General features: G+C 40.8%; 1 protein-coding gene across 3 annotated transcripts; it reads right to left on the bottom strand.

Annotated features, from left to right (window-relative positions):
• Nucleotides 1-2694: 2694 nt before the first annotated feature.
• inpp5d (inositol polyphosphate-5-phosphatase D) lies at nt 2695-17609 on the bottom strand. 3 transcript variants are annotated; one of them, XM_034080730.2, is made up of 27 exons: nt 16641-17609; nt 16101-16164; nt 14551-14686; nt 14331-14454; nt 13505-13645; nt 12750-12834; nt 12587-12664; nt 12402-12479; nt 12175-12298; nt 11842-11948; nt 11333-11435; nt 11061-11257; nt 10859-10976; nt 10667-10763; nt 8687-8825; nt 8308-8416; nt 7336-7424; nt 6862-6943; nt 5305-5394; nt 5111-5221; nt 4943-5022; nt 4777-4864; nt 4552-4698; nt 4398-4464; nt 4110-4313; nt 3371-3807; nt 2695-3289 (listed from the first exon to the last, which is right to left on the bottom strand). In XM_034080730.2, coding segments are annotated over exons 1-27 (3237 nt in total). In that variant the 5' UTR covers nt 16781-17609; the 3' UTR covers nt 2695-3287. The 3 variants fall into 3 exon arrangements, with proteins under 3 accessions (XP_033936621.1, XP_033936620.1, XP_033936622.1); XM_034080729.2 differs by having other exon boundaries at nt 2695-3272; XM_034080731.2 differs by having other exon boundaries at nt 2695-3272; nt 4110-4253.
• Between the last annotated feature and the right edge of the window lie 85 nt (nt 17610-17694).

Here is a 17694-nt window from a genome sequence, read left to right as displayed (position 1 = left end):
TAGTCTAACAGGAACTTAATTGTTGTGTTGTGTTTTACGTTGCACCTCAGAGACAGTGTGATTATTGTCAGGCCTATAAAGTTTAGCACAAAAAAAAGTCAGCTGATCAAATACATTTGCCTCACTTTATGAGCTTCACAATACTTGTGCCTTGTACTGCAGAGTTTGCAACGTCACAAATAAATGGGGCCAATCTTCAGTCAGATGTGAATGTGTAATGTAACATTTTCAGTAAGAATAACGGACAAAAAGAGTGCCAATGCAAATACAATTTATTGAAATGTGAACTAAAAGTTCACCCTAACCATCACCATTTAAAAAAAATAAAAACCAAATAATATACATAAATTACACTAAATGTTAATCTGTTAATTGACAGGCTAGGCCTGTGCAGGTGGTAACAGCTATGCCCAGCATGGGCTAAGTTCTGTAGGTGCAGCTGGTGCAGGTCCTCCTCCCTCAGGCCTGGTCCTCCTCCCTCAGGCCTGGTCCTCCTCCATCAGGCCTGGTCCTCCTACATCAGGCCTGGTCCTCCTACATCAGGCCTGGTCCTCCTCCCTCAGGCCTGGTCTTCCTCCCTCAGGCCTGGTCCTCCTCCCTCGGGCCTCAGGGAAAGACCCTCGGTCCTCTCTGGCCAAAGCAACAGACAGGACGTTCATAAAGCTGAGGTCTCCCCCAAAGTCTCTAATCATCTATCCTGTGAATATGAGAGGGGAAAAAATAGTGTAATAGATGCTTTGGAAAATAAGAAATATAAAGTTAACTGTTGAGTTGCTCAGTTTTTTAGATTGACAGGGTTTAATAATACAAACAAAAGGAGAGGCACCGTAAAATAAAGATTGGCCTTTCAATAAATTGTGTTGATTTTGTCTTTTGAATTGTTTGTCTAAAGTCAAGTAGCTATAACTGTTACTTACAGTTTGAATGATACAGTCTGGTTATAATGTTTGGAGGTGGCATCACAGGTAAGAGCACCATTTGTCCATCCACCACAAATGCACACAGATTGATGTGTGTATTTATTGATCTACTATTTCTTGAATCATTACTGTTAGTCCAAAACAAGAGATTTTGTTTTATTAACATGTTTTTAAAACATTATCTCTTTTCCACTACACTATCTTGAAAATCTTAGTTTTTACATCACTACATTTATCTAACAGCTTTAACATCGTAAAGGTGTCACTTCGGACTCTGGGTAATTATGACAGCATGTCCTACTATTTTGAGAGTTTGAACAAACCAGACCTTCATCTATTAATGTAGAAAATAATCAGCACATTAAACCATTATGAAAGTAATCATTAGTTGGCTCATTGTTCAAAATGAGCTCCAACTACAACAGTTAAGTAAACTCATGCATCGGTAATAACAATAAAACAAATGATATAATATAACTTGTGTCTACTTGAAATACTTTAACAACACTTTCCTAATTATACTAGCATACTTTTACTAAAGTAACATTAACATGTTTAAATGCAGGGCTTTTGTAAGAGAGTATTTGTATAGTGTAGCATGGTCTACTTGACTTATCTAACCGAAGTGATCTTAACGTTATTTTGCAAACCGTCACCCCCCACACACACACAAAAGGACACAGTAACGTGATTCACTTCAATTAATGATAACTACGGAGCTTGCTAACAGCAAGGCACAAGGCTCACTCATTTAGCTAACTAATGTAAGATACAAATGCTGTCGAGCCCTCACTGCTTGTAAAATAAATAGCACAAACTGACTACTTACCCGAGCCCCACTGTTCTCCGTCATTTTTCTCCCGGGTTGTTGTAATCACATGACTGACAAAGCCGTGCTCTGATAGGCCAGAAGTCGGTTTGATTGCATTCGGGCTCAAATGCTTATCCTGTCTGAGTAGCCCGGCTGATGCTGCATCGCAATTTTGGACATCGAATTTTAAACACCGATATTTTTGACGTCGAATTTTAAACACCGAAATTGTGCATTCACATTTTTTTCACTTCAATTTTTGGGATCTGAATTTGAACATTTAATTTTTTTTAACTTGAATTGTTAATTTTTTATTTCACATAGGTAAATTCGGAGCAAAACAATTCAGATACATGATTTTCTAAGTAATTATTTTCAATGCTATAAATTCGGTGTCTGATACAATTCAAATACTTCTGTCTCTTGTTTGCTTCCATACTTCCCCGGGAAACAAACACAATACACACAAACGCGTCACAGATTATTTCGCGGTATTTAGCTGCCGAACGAAATCATGTAAGCAGCTCGCGACATAACTAGGAGTATAGTGGACGGTTTAAGTACTACATTTTATTTTTTAAATTTAATAACGTTGTTCATAAATTAATCTGAGGGCCGCAAAAAGAGGGCCCATCCCTGGTCTAGACTCTAGACATTGGTTTTATTCTGAAAATGCAGAATACTAAATATCTTCCTCCTCAAAAACATATTTCCCCTCATGCCTGGCCCTTATACTCTTCCATACATTGTAAATGTTAACATATGTAATGTATCTTGGGACCAAACATTTATTTTCTTAGGCTCAGGTAGAATTATCCAGCAATTCACATGGCAAACAGCAAATCTTAAATGAATTTAAAGGTAAGTCTTCTTGATTGTGCAGCTTGGATGACTTGATTTTCACTCTGCATGAAATTCTTGTACACAACAGCAGATGGAAGCATTGAGTTTTACAGCACCACATTGGTCTCACTGAGGTTTTTATTAAACAGGCAATGATTATGAGTTCAGGTTTAAAAAAAGATCTTAAATAACACAGTTTAGCTGAGATTTTGAGCATATATTTTACATCTCAAGGGCAAACATGTTAATGTGTATGCAGATAATACTGTGCCGTAACATTCGTTAGCTACTATAGTGTGAAACTCCACATCCAAAGTAACACAATTGTTTATAAGCAGTCTATTTCCAAACTTTTTTTTTTTTATGAAAGCTTAGCAGAAATTAAGTCTGAAAATGTGTTGCTCAGCACTTTTTATTAGACTACAAGATTGCATGCTAGATTAGCTAACTTGCTATAGCGTAATATTTAGCATACTGACATTAAAGTGGTATTGCTCTCTTTAGCAAGAAAGTGAAAAGGCACACCATAAAAAATGTAGAAATATTCAGTAGTTACTAAATAATAGTCACTCATACAGTATGTGATACATATAGCAGGGGGAAGGCCTGGCTCCCATGATGCAGAGCCGGAAGCTGTGCAGTCGCTGTGGTCCGGCCTCACTTCACAGAACGGCCCATCTTGGTGACTTCAGGGTGCACTATGTGAAGACAGTTTCTGCATCATTAAATGTATTGTATTTGCTGGGAAATGTATGATTTAAGAGTCTTGCAATAAGAGAAACACATTTGTACTTACAGTCTTTGTGAGGCTGCGGCTGGCCAGGTTTTGCAGGCAGTCTGTGTTTGCTGGGGAGTTCGGAGCTGTCCCTGTAGTCTTGGGGGTTCTGGGGCTCCGGCAGGCCCGGCCGGGACTTGGAAGGCAGAGGGGGCCGGCTCTGTGCCACCCCCCCTTCGGAGCGCGATGGCGCCACTGGTTTCTTGAATGTTGAGGGATGCGAGGAGACGGGGGTGGAAGGCTGGGGTTTTGTCTCGGAGCAGGTGAAGGACCGGATGCGTGGGGTGGGCAGCGGGGGGCGATCAGGGTCTCCGTCTGCTGCATTGGAGGTTGTAAAGTTGGGATCTGGAGGTGTGAAGAGGTCCTTCTGCTGATGGTCTTGGTCCTTGCCCCGTGATTTCCCCATCGAACCGTATAACGGATTGTCAAACATCCCTGACACCTTTTCCTCCTCCCCCCTACAGAAGGGTTAGTTCAGTTTCATTCAGACAGTGCATGAGGGTCATTGTAGTTAAAAAACAATTATTACGGAGATTCAGGAGATATTCTGAGAAGATAAGGCCTACATTCACAATACAAATGTGAATATTTGTAAACATTTTCCATAGAGAGAGAGTATTTTTCCTGTGAATTTTCAACTTTTTTTCTCAGAATATCAAACCCCTCCACTCGCTCTGTATTAAAAGAGTGTATGTAAATAATGTATTTTTGTAGTTTGACCACTGAGATGATATGAAATGCATAAACAACAGGCACTCACATGGGATTGAGATGCTTTCCTGTGGGGCTTCGTGAGCCCACATCATAGCCCCCCTTCTTGGTGTCTTTGCTCCCTTGGCCAGCGATTGGAAGACTTTTCTGTGGCAGGCTGTAACTCCAACCTTTATCTACCACATTGCCACTTCTGAAGGAAATGCCCATGTAATTGGGGTTAGAAATATCATGTGATTGTGTGACAGAAAACCTGTCAACAGAAGACAGAAATCATCACAAACTGAAGTCACGTCTCAGTTATTTGACAGTAATCACAGGTGAAAATACGTCTTACTTGTTGGCGTCAACGCCTTTTCCTTTTGAGGAGCCGGTGTCATCAGAGCTTTCGATTTTGATGAAATCTGCAAGCGTATAAAAAGAGGAATGAATGCCTAAAGAACTGAAGTAAGAAGAGTTGAATATGTGAAGTCCTGATGAGATGTGCTGACCGTATAACTTCTCAGTGGGCTTGCACTCCGAGGTGGGTAACTGGATGCCGCCTGTCAGCACGCCCGTCTTCTCTCCGTGGTGAGTCAGTGTCACTTGGAACTCTCTGTAGGAGAACTGAGCTGCTCTCAGGGCAACACAGCCCTCACCTTTGGGAAGAAGACACCAGCAAACTGTAAATCCTGCTCAGATTACTGCATATTACAAAGTACATGTGAGTCAGTCACCATAGGACTCGTCAAAGTCTGTGGACTTCACGCAGATGAGGATGTGCTGGTCCAACAGGTATTCTGGGTCAGAGATGATGGGGGTGAGCTGAAAGGAGGAAGAAGACAACATCATTATGATTTCTTACCACAACAAGCACACACTGAAAGCTCCTTTCTTATTTACCTCAACTTGGTTTCTAAAGGAAACTTTTATTGACCCATCCGATTTCTCCATGTTCTCTCCTTCTATAGTCTTGACTTTTTCTGTAGACAATTAAAGAAATATTAGTTTTCATCATTGAAGCGTTTTACAGCAGAATCCAAAGTGATAGGGTCAGTCACACAGACATACTCTCCAAGCAGCTGGAATGGTATTCGATGAAGAACTTGGTCTTTGACTTGGTCATCAAGGTGGCTATGCAGTTCCTGATCTGTATCCCACCTTGAGGTGCACTGTTCATGTCTGAAAATGTAAAAGTGACAACATCACCCTGTAACCCCGGAAAGGAAATCATTACTGCAGGGAGCCAGAGATGGTGGTCTTACCTTGCTTGGAGACGAACTGTGAGGCTACTCCCACCTCGAACGAGGCAAATAATGGTGAGTGGTCACTGGTCATGATGTCATTAGTGCAACCTGTAGATTGGAAAGTTTGGAACAATGAGTCTGTCTCACTAAATATCATTAACAGGGCTCTTTTGTTAAAGGTCTCCTATTATACTATTTGTAGGCATATATTATAGGTCTCAGATATATACAAATATATAAAAAACATGTCTATGAAGTGTTTTGCTCCAAAAACCAAACCGATCACCCATTCTAGCCTCATATCCCTCTATTTCAGCCCTGTTAGAGAAGTGCTGATTCTGGGTCCGTAGCTTTAAAAAAAGAAGAGGGTTGGGGGGGAGCTTGTGCCTGGGAATTCTACCCAGAAACTCAGTTAAATGCTGCCATGAGTAAACGCCATATCATGTTCAAAACCATATCAATAATTATGTCTGGAACAGTATGGAGCTACAATGCTTTTTCACTCTCAGGTTTACCACAAGGTGAGTTCCTTGTATTTCCTGCTTCTCTACACATACTCTCTGCAGTACAGGTTAGCTCTGAGTGTTAGCGATACTTGCTAATGTAAAGCAAGACCATATTACTTCCAAAACACGACGTGCATTGTTTCTGATAGCAACGTTTTAAAACCAGCCCACATTTCCAAAATTACGTCATATTGGCAGAAAATCTGGATCAGCTCCGTTGTTCCCCCGTTTTTAGAGATTTGGGTAAGGAGGAAAAGAGAGAGGGTTTTATTTTCTCACACTTTGTGAGGAGACCTGTGTGTGCACTCAGAAGAGAAATATTAAACCAAGAATGGTGAAAGTGTGCAGCAGGCGCTGAGATAACATGACTTTAGTCCCTACAGCTGTCTTCTTTTGTTAAACCCCCCCTCTCTGGTAAAGGCCCTTGCCTTTAAACCCCCCCTTTAGTTAGTTTAGTTTAGAGCTGCAGAGAGCATAATCAAACATGTTCAGGGGTTAGGTGCTCCTACTGAAAAGTTATCTAAACAGGTTCATCTTTTACAAATAATCTTTTAATCATTTTCCTTGGTATTTTCCAGGAAGAAACATTGTCGGTGAAATTAGTATGTTTTAAAAACGGAGTAAATCAGATTTTTTTATTTAATGAAACATTTACTTTTCATATTTATTTAAATGTAATCTGGCCGTTAGATGTCATACATCTGCTATTGCCTGACCAATGATGGATCTTTGAGGCTGATCTAATGTTGATATTTAAAGTTGTTATGAATTTGGACAAAGTTCTATGCTGAGTGGAACATTTTACAATATAAAACAATGTCCAGTGCTCTCCGGGGACAAAGCATGCACCATATGAGAGACCCTGGCCTTCAAACAAGAATCTCTTCTGTAATGTTCACCTGAACTACAACTCAAAGAGCATTCATTGGAACAATTTCATAGGATTTAAAAAAACTGAAAATAGTCTCCTTTTTCTTGAACACTTAAGATATTAGAGAGCTTTTTAAAAACCAGACCTGACAGACCCTGTAGAATAAATCAGTTCCATACATGTTCTCCAATGACTCACCATATGCTTGGCAGACAACATGAACCAGGGGGTACGACTTCCAAAGGACCCGATCACACCATGAGGGCAAGTTGTACTTTGTCTGTAGAGTTAAAGTCATGATACACCCACAAAGACTCATTACAAGCTTTTGCCAGATACAGCTTTAAAACATTTGAAGTATTAAAAAGCAGCAGGGAGGCTATGTTATTTCTGGTATAAACTATGATCAAACATTCTTGCTGGTATGGATCAATTCAAGAGATCAAAATGTGTGAGGTTCAATAATCTAAAAGAGAAGTGTGTGAAATGTATCCTGGAGCCTGTAGATGAGAATATATCTTCACATGGAGTCTTTGACCTGGATGGCTAAAAGCGAAACCCATGTTCTGTGTCAAATGAGAGTTATGTTCAGTGGTGTAGTTTCACAGTGTCTGCACTATGGGGCATGTCAGGGGTCAGGGGTCAGGGACAAGACGTCGGACACAAGCTTACCCCTGTGGCTTTGGCCTTCGTGTAGGCGTACTTCTCTCGCGTGTCTCTTTCAAAGCGATAAGTTGGTGGAAACGTAATTTCCTCTTCATCTACAGACATAATGAAATCATTGTTAAGAAGACGTGTTTTATTTTGTATCTACACCAGGGGCCAAATGCGGCCCGCGGCCATTTTGAAACGGCCCTCAGCAAATTAAAAAGTATAATGAAATATGGCCCACAAATGAAACTTGTGCTTTTCTTATATTGTACTTATTAATGTATATGTACAAATATATAACACAGTAGTATTCATGTGTTAATAAGCCAACTTTTGAAAACATGTTCTAACAAATCTTAGTTGATAAAGAAAAAGCCCAATAAGTTATGTACATAACAAGCTTGAAATAGACCCTTCATATTTCATGTTATTATAATCCCTCTGAGGCTTCTGTTTTAGGGGATGAGCTGCCGATCAGAGAAATGAACCCTATGGAGAGCTGTGATGCAGGCGGCTGTTTTCTTAAAGTGTATTCATGTATCAAGCCTAATTTACCTACATTTTGCTAACTTATAACTTCATTTACGAGGCAATATACCTCACCTCTATAAGTGGCCCCCAGTCCTTCTTATATTATTCTGTATGTGGCCCTCATGAAAAGGTTTGGACACCCCTGATGTACTGTAAACTGACAACTTGTTATAGCCTCTTGTGGCTAAAGAGAGTATTACAAAACAACACCTGGGGAACATGTCCTTACAGGAAAAAAGAATCTACCAAAACTCAGATAAAAAAAAGGAACCTGGGAAAATAAACGTAGCAAAACATTGTTTTCTAACCAGGGATTAAGTAAGACATATAATCATTTTGATTAAACTTACAACATGTTATCAACAGAATATGTTTCTCACTTGCCTTCCTTAGGAATCTGAAAAGCACATACAGGTCTCACACGCTGCATTTCTTTATGAATGAATATGATCCAAGGCTCACCGAAATGCAAGAAGACCTTTCCATCCTCCCTCTCCGTGTTGAGCTGGTCTCTGCTGAGGAGTTCCTGGTACTGCTGCTGTCTGATCTTCGTCACAATGTGTTCAGCTTCCTGTGAAGGGAAACAGTGGAGAGAAGTGACTTTTCTGCCTAACAGCGTTAGCAGCTGAGCATGTAAACACCTGACATCCAGCACGCTCTTTTATATACCACTGAACTACAGCAATGCAAACATGTATTTATAAAACAAACATAGATTATATAATTAGCATTTTGTTATTAAGATATCAACACAAACGTTATATATCCAGTGGTAGCAAAAACGTTATTTTGCATCAAAGTACATTATTTTGTGTTTGTGTTACAATCCAAAAGAACTCACCGTGGAGGGGAACTCAACGCGGTAGTTCAGATCCCCGAGCCAGAAGAGGTGCGTGAAGCGGTGTGTGATGTCAAACGGGTTGAGCTTCTTATCCCCCAGATTCACAAATCGCAGGATGTTTGTGTAGTTTTGATTTCGTCTGCAAATAAATTGAAATGTATTGCATGTCGGCAATAAATAATATTATTGCTTGAATGTGTTAAACAAAATAAAGCGTAGGCTATATGTTTCCTTTAACCTCCAGTAAGTGAACAAGCTTAAATCCTCGACAACTCTGTAACCGTTAGATAAACTAAAAGCAGTAGTGACTATTGTTGTACAAATACACCACCAAGGGCATAATGAGTTAATATCTCAGGCATCACTGTCTCAACTCTCGTAACAGTGGCTAAAGCAGTCACAGTGAGCTCGTTAGCGCTGCTGGGAAGTCCACACACACATGCTTATCTTTAAATTACACATACTCATAACACAATCTGTATCTTCCTCGTGTATCTACATAGGGACATGTTTATTAATACATTTGTGCCAATGCCAAAGAAAGCAGAGGAAGTGGCACAAGCTAGTATTTGGATCTGACTGGAGACCACTGGACATCAGTACGGACCCTCATCGCCTGGGTTTAACGGTAATGTTGTAATGGTAACGGTAATGTTGTAATGGGAACGGTAATGTTGTAATGGTAACGGTAATGTTGTAATGGGAACGGTAATGTTGTAATGGTAACGGTAATGTTGTAATGGGAACGGTAATGTTGTAATGGGAACGGTAATGTTGTAATGGGAACGGTAATGTTGTAATGGGAACGGTAATGTTGTAATGGGAACGGTAATGTTGTAATGGGAACGGTAATGTTGTAATGGGAACGGTAATGTTGTAATGGGAACGGTAATGTTGTAATGGGATTATGTAATCAAGATACAAAAATAGGTAACTGTAATCCCTTAGTTACTTAAAAAATGATGTAATCAGTTTCATTTTGAAAAAATGGGGATTAGCCTACTAGCAGGAATAAAGTGTTAGTAACAAGCTAAACATAGCATATAGTGTGTGTTGTAAAGGATCAGCTGTTATCTCTGTTCCTGAAGCTGTTCTGTTCTGTAGGATAATACTTTAAGTGTGAATCCATACGCCTCCTGCCTGAACCTGCTTCATGCTTTTCACTTTCTTTGCTTCATGTGTTCTGTTTTTAATTCAGCAGGTGAACCTATATGTTCATACAATAGTGTGTGCTAGCTTAACTGTGTGTATTAAACTAATATGGAGGATTTTCTGTTAGCTCACATTTTTATTTTGCTAATGTATTTTGCACTTTCATTGTAAGCATACATATATATATATATATATATATATGCCCATACATTACACCGGCTCTCCATGCCAGCGGCTTTGTCCATACCTTGAGCAAAATGTCCAACTTCATGCTAACAATTAAACTGATTTCACTCACGAGTTTGTCATACATTCCTTTATCACAACACCAAACACATATTTGTGTTATGTCCTTCCTAGATGCAAGTCAATACTAGTATTCTGACCATGTGATAAATCATGATTAATCACAGGATTATTATTGTGATTAAGACCATTTTGAATCAATTGACACTACTAGTGAATAAACAATTCTTTAACTGTTTATTTAATAGTGATTGAAGGTTAAGATAGCGAGCTATTTTACCTACCCACAATGATTTAACTAAACATAGTATTAGGATGTATTCAGTAAGTGTTTGATAACCCTTTTCTAGATGTTGTCAACTTCAGTAGAAGCCTCTGCAGAGCTCCTTTCCTGTACCTTCTGACTACAACAACTTCCACCAGTTTGAGTGCCTAGGCAGTTTGTATGTATGAGAGTCCAGAAAGAACTTGCAACTGCTACTAAAGAAAATAGTAAAGACACTGACATTACAGTTTTAGTTTGATTCGTTTATAGTGTTACTGATACATGTAGACTCGCTGGCTTTGTTCTCTGTTACCAACCTGAGCTTCTTCTCACTTCCCGAGGTCAGGTGACTGTTGACAAAGCCAAACGATGAACGGTTGAACATGAAGGAAACTCCCACTGCTCCCTTGTTTCCTACAAAATATCAAAATATCAAAACATCAGTGATTTGTGTTATTCACTTTGATAAGAGGATATTAAATTGCTTGTCGTAGAGTTGGATTGCTCACCCAGAGTGTTGGCAATCCCCGTCTTCACGCTGTCTGAGAACACGTGGGAGATCCTGTTTTCGTGCTCAGGCTTGGCCAGGACCACAATCCGAATGTTCCACAGAGTGTGGGTCGCCACCTGGAGGTGAGAAGATGAAGTAAAGCATTACTGCTCTGCGTCTGCATTCAGTTGTTTGTTTCTTACTGCTTGTTAGTCACCTACTTGTTTAAAAGTGATGTTTGTGATTTTCCTCAGCACGCTTTTGACCGTGTCTGTCCACTCCCTCTCGCCCAGAGGATCCTCCTGTGTTCCGATAACGTAGAAATCATGCGGGATGTGGTCTGCAGTGTCGTCTCGGGTCTTCCCTTGGCCCTTGCACTGAAACCAGGAGTCGATGTTGTGGGGAGGACCAGCATTTCCTGCAGGTTTACAGGGAAGTATCTTACTTTGTTGTTACATTTAATCATGAATTCAAATCATTGTAACATTGTTACCCATGTTCCAGGTGCCAACAAACACCGTGATCATGTCTGGTTCAGGCTTTTCAGAGTGCTTGTTCTTCATTTGCTGAAGGAGTTGGCAAAATCCTTCCCTTTTCTGGCGAGACACATACAAAAATGAAAATGTGATTTCTTAAAATGAACCCAATTAAACATTATATCTGATGAGTTCACTTTTGGCCCTGAAAACATATATCATAATCAGCTTCTTATAATTACCAAAGGGCTTCTACATGAACAAGCTATGTCAAACCCATTTTGGTTATATCAAATCTCATTTCTGTTCATGTTTTTATCTATGCTCGTCTTAATTGTTCATTTAAAAAAAAAAAAATAATAATTCTCAATGTGCTGACAAGGTGTTATGCTTATGAACCCCACCCTAATGTTGCCATACCACAATCAAATCTGTCAATGAATATGTTATAAATGATTGATATTTAACCAAATCTAGGGGACTTAAAATAGACCAAGAACAAGCTAATGGATCAGACGTTTGTTACCATTGTGTCATCGAAAACAAACTCTCTCCGCAGAATCTTCTCTTTCTCCTTCTCCGCCACGATCACCAGTTTGGCATGCATTTTCTGAGATTTCACCAACTGCAGGACTAAAGAAGAATCATAGCACTCTTAATAAATGCGTCGTGTTGATGCTTAACTGCAGGTTGTAAACCAGATAAGAGTTACGGCCATGTAAAGGTGTCCAGGCCCAGCACACATGTGTCGGTTGGTCTAAAGCGGTGGCCGACTGACAGGCGGCCATTGCTGGAGCCACATTGCTTGCAGGGCTAATAATACAAAGGAATGAGGTTCGAGCACGATGGGATTTCTTACTTTTGTTGTGCACAAAAAACTTGTCTTCAGGCCCATCTTTTGACTTCTTTAAGTAGAGCTTCCCACTTTCAACGTCTACCTTCAGGAACATCTTCATGGAGATACCCAGAGATTCTTGCTTGACCTGCAAGTGAAAGAGGAAATGGGGAAAGTTAACAAGAAACCTTCAGACATTGCACATCATTAGCTCACTGCAATATTGTTAATAAAGTAGTTTAGAGAAGCACCTCAAACGTAACAAGCGGTATGAGAGATTTCCTGTGACCTCCTTCACACCCAACAGATTCAAACATCGAGCTTCTAGCCTGAAGAGAGAATAGAGAAGTCCTTTGTCATCTGTAACTCACACCAACTGTCGGTCGGTCAATAAACAAGATGGTTCGAGGTCAGTTGGCAAAAGGATCCACAGTACCTTATCTTCTATTGAGTGGAGCAGCTTTGTCAGTTGCTCAAGCCTAAAGGGCACCGATTGACCTACATCGCCGGAGATCTGAACATCAAGGAAATAATATATCATGACAAGGACGTTTTTCTGTGTGTTGTTTTCCTTACAGACGGTTAAGGGTACAACTCACTTGTTTTAGTCCAATCGCCGGGGAGAGCTGTTGGTCCAACGTTCTATGACAGATCTCCAAAACTGGCAGGATGCGGGATATTTCACTGTCTCACAATAAAGGGCAGACAATCAGCCTTATTCTTTGTAATCTACATCATGTATTTGCCAATGTCCACACGGACCTACACAGGACTGTGAGATAGCAGACAGGGTCACCACTGTAGGGACAGCTGCAGTACGAGAACATGTCCTGTGTAGCACACATTACACAGAGGGCATACAGCAGCTTTGTCCATGCTTTAGCGAACTGATTTCTCACCAGTTTGTCATGCATTTCTTTATTAAAACACCACATGTGTATTTCTTTGATCTCAACCCAAGATACAAGTTTATACTAGCATTCAAACTTGTTATTAATCATGAATAATTACAGATCGATATTGGGATTAATGTAATAGAACGCCATGTTTCTACAGTAGCACACAAGAGAAGAACCAGACTCTGGCTCTAGAAATGGCCTTTCGTACCTTTACATTTGCGTAGGGCCACTGTATGTTCTCCAAAGGAAACAAATAATAAAATATATAAATATACACCACTTTTAAAAGTGGTGTATCCTCCTAATCATTTTGAGTCTCTTTCAGCTTCTTGCGATCAAGCACATACCAGGAGACGTCAACTCCTCCCTGAAGGTCCAGGGCCTGGGGCCATGTGGGCGGCCTGGGGCCATGTGGGGACATAGGACTAGGCCATTCTGTTGACTGCTAACTGTACCTGTTTAGATTCTTGCAGATTGCCATCGTTAGCTTATTTAGCCCAGGGAGGTTAGAGAAACCATTGTGCACTTGTTCAGCATCCAGGCTGACTGAGGTCCGGAAGTATTCTTGGATAGCCAGTTGATGCTCCTCTGGTATTCTGGAAATGTAAGACACAGTAACAATTTAAAAACTGTTTAATTATTCAAACCTCTGTTAACCTAGTTTAATCACTTAAAGCTCACCTATTATACTATATTAGAACAATATATTATAGGGCCACATATATACAAAACATGTCTCTGAAGTGTTCTACTCCAAATACCAAACAGATCACCCATTGTAGCATGCCTCATACCCCTCTATTTCAGCCCTGTTACTAAAGTGCTGATTCTGGGTCTGGCCCTTTAAATGTAACCGAGCTGCTGCTGGCTACGCCCCTTTGGAGCTGCTGCTGGCCACGCCCCTTTAGAGCTGCTGCTGGCCACGCCCCTTTGGAGGACCGTGAGCGTAGAGCCAGCCCCTCTGGTAATGTCGTCATGACGCAGCAAATCTGGATCAGCTCCGGTGTTCCCCGTTAGAGATGTGGATAAGGCGGGAAAGAGAGAGGGTTGTATGTCTGACACTTTGCGAGTGTCCTTACTAACCGGGGACACATGTTTATGTATAAAAGACATCAGAAAGTTCATTTTGCACGATAGGGGACCTTTAACAGCGTTAAATCACTGCTCACAGACAGATGACTCATTGTACACTTCGTATACTGCCAGTGTATTATCAGACACTTTGCACGATTCATTATCTGGCTATACGCATCACTGCCAATTCTGTAAATGTGTCCATACGTGGACAAGTCCATATGCTGCAGTCTCATCAGGCAGGTTTCCGATAGGGACATGGAGTCACTTTCTCTCACATCGTTGCCAGCGAAGTTCCTGGGTGGAAGCTGCGGTGGAAGAATCTGGGATTCTGCAGGACAGAGATGTGAAGGATGTTTAGGAGTTTTCAAATCTTAAAATGTTTCACATAATATCCACCAATCAAATGAATAAGAAGTGGTTTGACCTTGCTCCTCGTCTACCTCCTCCTCCCTGTGGACAGGGTACTGCAGATGAGTGACCAGACCCATGTTGGGACTCTGATATGCCTCCACCAGCTCCGTGAGCACAGAGAAGAACCTGATGGGAACTCCTTCAGATGCCTGGAGAGCAGATACAGCGTCATTCACCTCATGGCTCAGAAGAACGGACATTACATGGTGGGCTGGAAGACCTTTGTTTCTTTCCTTCCCAGACCAGGTGCCACCATCTTTTAGTTTGACTTCCCAAGTGACGTCAGTGGTGCCGTCTGTGGCTTCCTCCAGCATGCTAGATCTGCACTCATGTCCTCAGCTAAGCTCCTCAAGCAGCTGTGTGTGCACTTCAAAGACTTTCAAAGGTTGAACGGTTGAACGGTCATTGCAGTCACTCTATAACCTTTATGTATTCTCTTTCTGACCATTTGTTTTCATCTCGCTTCACACACACAATTGTTTGAAGAGTCCTCTCCTGCTGATGTTCTGGTGTATATCAGTATGTAGTGTCTCTACAGCAAACCGACTCTAATCTCTTTCAAAATGTTATTCTAAAACCGCAGACTGCCATTCCACATTAAATGTTTGCATCACAGACAGTGCCTGCTGGAACTGGAACAACTGGTGCCACTACTATTCAAACTGCCAGCCTGCATGCGGGGTCACAGACGTGCACACGATCTATTCTGTTGATGGTACACACGACACATGTTTGCTACCAAGTACCCCAGGATAGGCTTCTTTTGGTCAATGGGCATGCTCCAATACGATAACACTTTGTATATCTTTGTTTCTATGCCGATGATGCTCCATTACATGTGCAAAGGGCTTTCACTTCCTCCTGGTGGTTCATTTCATTGTGTTCAACACACACAGCAGTTCTCAGCTGTTTAGATTCATTTTGAGAAAAGAACAAGGGTCTAAATAGATGCGAGTGGCTCTGTGAGGCATTGTTATTCACAGTCGAGGTCTTGAGCTAAACGTTAAGACAGCATGTTCAAATGCTCACAACAACAATGTAAACATGCTGATGCTAAGCATGTTTTGTGTTACTGTTTTATTTGAGATTGTTAGCATGCTAACATTTCCCAATTAGAACTAAACCCAAAGTACAGCTGAGGCAGATAGGACAAGTGAAACGATGCCTTCATGATGGTGCTGGATGAAAGATCACGTGATCACCAGAATGTATGAACACAATCTCAGGGCGATCCTTTCAGTATGTTGAGATGCTTAAGTCCAAAATGGTGGACAACCGACAAACATTGCTATCCTAAAAGTCGTGTCCTTAGCACGGCCAAATGTAAAATGATGCCAGAGGACGGATGTAACCAATATGTGTCTTAAAATACAGGTGGAGGTGCGGCAACACAATGAGCTGCATCCCAACCTTTAGCTCTGATATAAGAAGCCCTTTATCTTCACATTCACATGAAGACATGCATCCATGTATATACTGTTAGTACTTATCAGTCTATAGCCATAATAACTCAACAGATTTTGGTACAAAATAATGGAGGCTTTTGTGAAACTGTCAACCCACCTGGACAGAGAGCTTCGTATCCTCATCTGGCAGGATTCTGTATGTGTACACACAGTTCTGGTATCTGTGGTTAATAGAGATAATCAAATGCAAATGTGTGTCACTGGAATATGACATTGTAGGTGAAAGAAACTGAATACTGGCTGAGTGTGTTTTATTGAGTACAGCAAACGATCTAAACAGATTGTAAAGCATTTCAAATGGATATTTCTATTTCAAAGTTATGAGTTGGAGATGGCACAGGGTGTTGCGGCGTGGTAGCACAGTATGCAAATAAAGCGGAATTAGACTTGCCTTACGAGAGTACATGCAGAACATCTGATATGACACATCGACAAATAGAAGGGGGAAATGTAACTACTTGTAATCATGTTAAATTAACTATGATAAGAGTAATTTCTTCTTAAACCTGATTCCAAACACATTAACAAATGAGTGTTTATCTTTAAATAGTAAGGATCATTTTTCAAACAATTGTCATTGTCCACTATGAAATTGCATTTAAGATAAACTGTCAAGAAACCAAAAATGTCAACTTACAGAACACAGAGGGCATACGCTCCCTGTATGGACTCACTCGCCCGGATGAGGAAGCTTCCATCTCTTGCTGCTTTGGAAAGTAGATCCTCAGCTTTGGATCGACTTATCGTACCATGGCACCATGGCTGATAACACGGCATCCTGCTTCTCCCCGGGGAGCCTGAGCTCAAGAGTTCTGCCTCTGCTCTCCAACAGTATGCTAGCAAACCGAAGTAGCTATCTTCATCTTTTCATGGTGCAAACTTCAAAAGTCTTTTTGTTCATCCTCTGCCCTGAACGCTGTAAAAGGAAGCTGCTATACTAGCTAGACTCTGAACTTCCTTATTCGAGAGGTAACGAGAGGAGGGCCCTGGTTCTGCCCTGCCTGTTATACGACAGATCTCCACAGCTCTAACTGGAAATATATACTTTCACTCTCCAAGTAGAAATCTTTGTTACATTGTGTTACTGATGAACCAGCGTTCCCTCTTTAGTTTCTGTGCAGCTGCTTGGTAATGTGAGCCATGCAGGAAATAGGCAAAACATTTGTTAAAACTAAAAATGAAAAAGGGAAGTAAATCAAAATGTATCAAACACGACTCCATTTGTTATAGTCCAAACATTTCTTGACAATTGTGTTCGAAAATAAATTCAATCTATAAGGAGCTTTACTTGGTTCCCGGATGCGTTTTTAATGGCTGCATCACATTTGACTTCAAGTTAAACAAGTGCTCATATTCACACCACATTGTGTCCGAATGATCATAGTTTGATCTTTAAATATGAACTAGAAGAGCAAGGGGTTTTATGAAAATGTGTACATTCAGGAAATACAAGTTTCGAGTGGCTTGCCATGTTCATGTGATGGACAGGAAGTGTTGCAGAAATAAGATGAGGAAAGTAAGCTGCTCACTAACCACAACATGGGTCACATGACACAAAAAGAGAACCACACCGTGACAAGTCACTGCAGCTCGGAGGTTTCTGTCCGAAGCTACAAATAGAGTTCTCACTTTCACAGAGAGCAGCTCAAATCCTCAGATATATGACAGTTTAGAGAAGACGCATCGTCTCA

This window comes from Pseudochaenichthys georgianus, chromosome 4 (assembly GCF_902827115.2).
Source record: "Pseudochaenichthys georgianus chromosome 4, fPseGeo1.2, whole genome shotgun sequence".
NCBI lineage: Eukaryota > Metazoa > Chordata > Actinopteri > Perciformes > Channichthyidae > Pseudochaenichthys > Pseudochaenichthys georgianus.
The sequence above is the reverse complement of the archived record's forward strand: the minus strand, read 5'-3'. Positions and strand labels throughout refer to the sequence as shown.

Bases quoted from the DNA above. Each gene is read 5' to 3' on its own strand.
- inpp5d (XM_034080729.2), bottom strand. From the start codon at position 16,780: ATGCCGTGTTATCAGCCATGGTGCCATGGTACGATAAGTCGATCCAAA. The intron at 12,299-12,401 runs GTGCTTCTCTAA...TTTCACTTGCAG, and splicing joins TACCGCTTGTTACGTTTGAG to GTCAAGCAAGAATCTCTGGG. The intron at 8,826-10,666 runs GTTGGTAACAGA...ATTTATTTGCAG, and splicing joins GGAAGTGAGAAGAAGCTCAG to ACGAAATCAAAACTACACAA.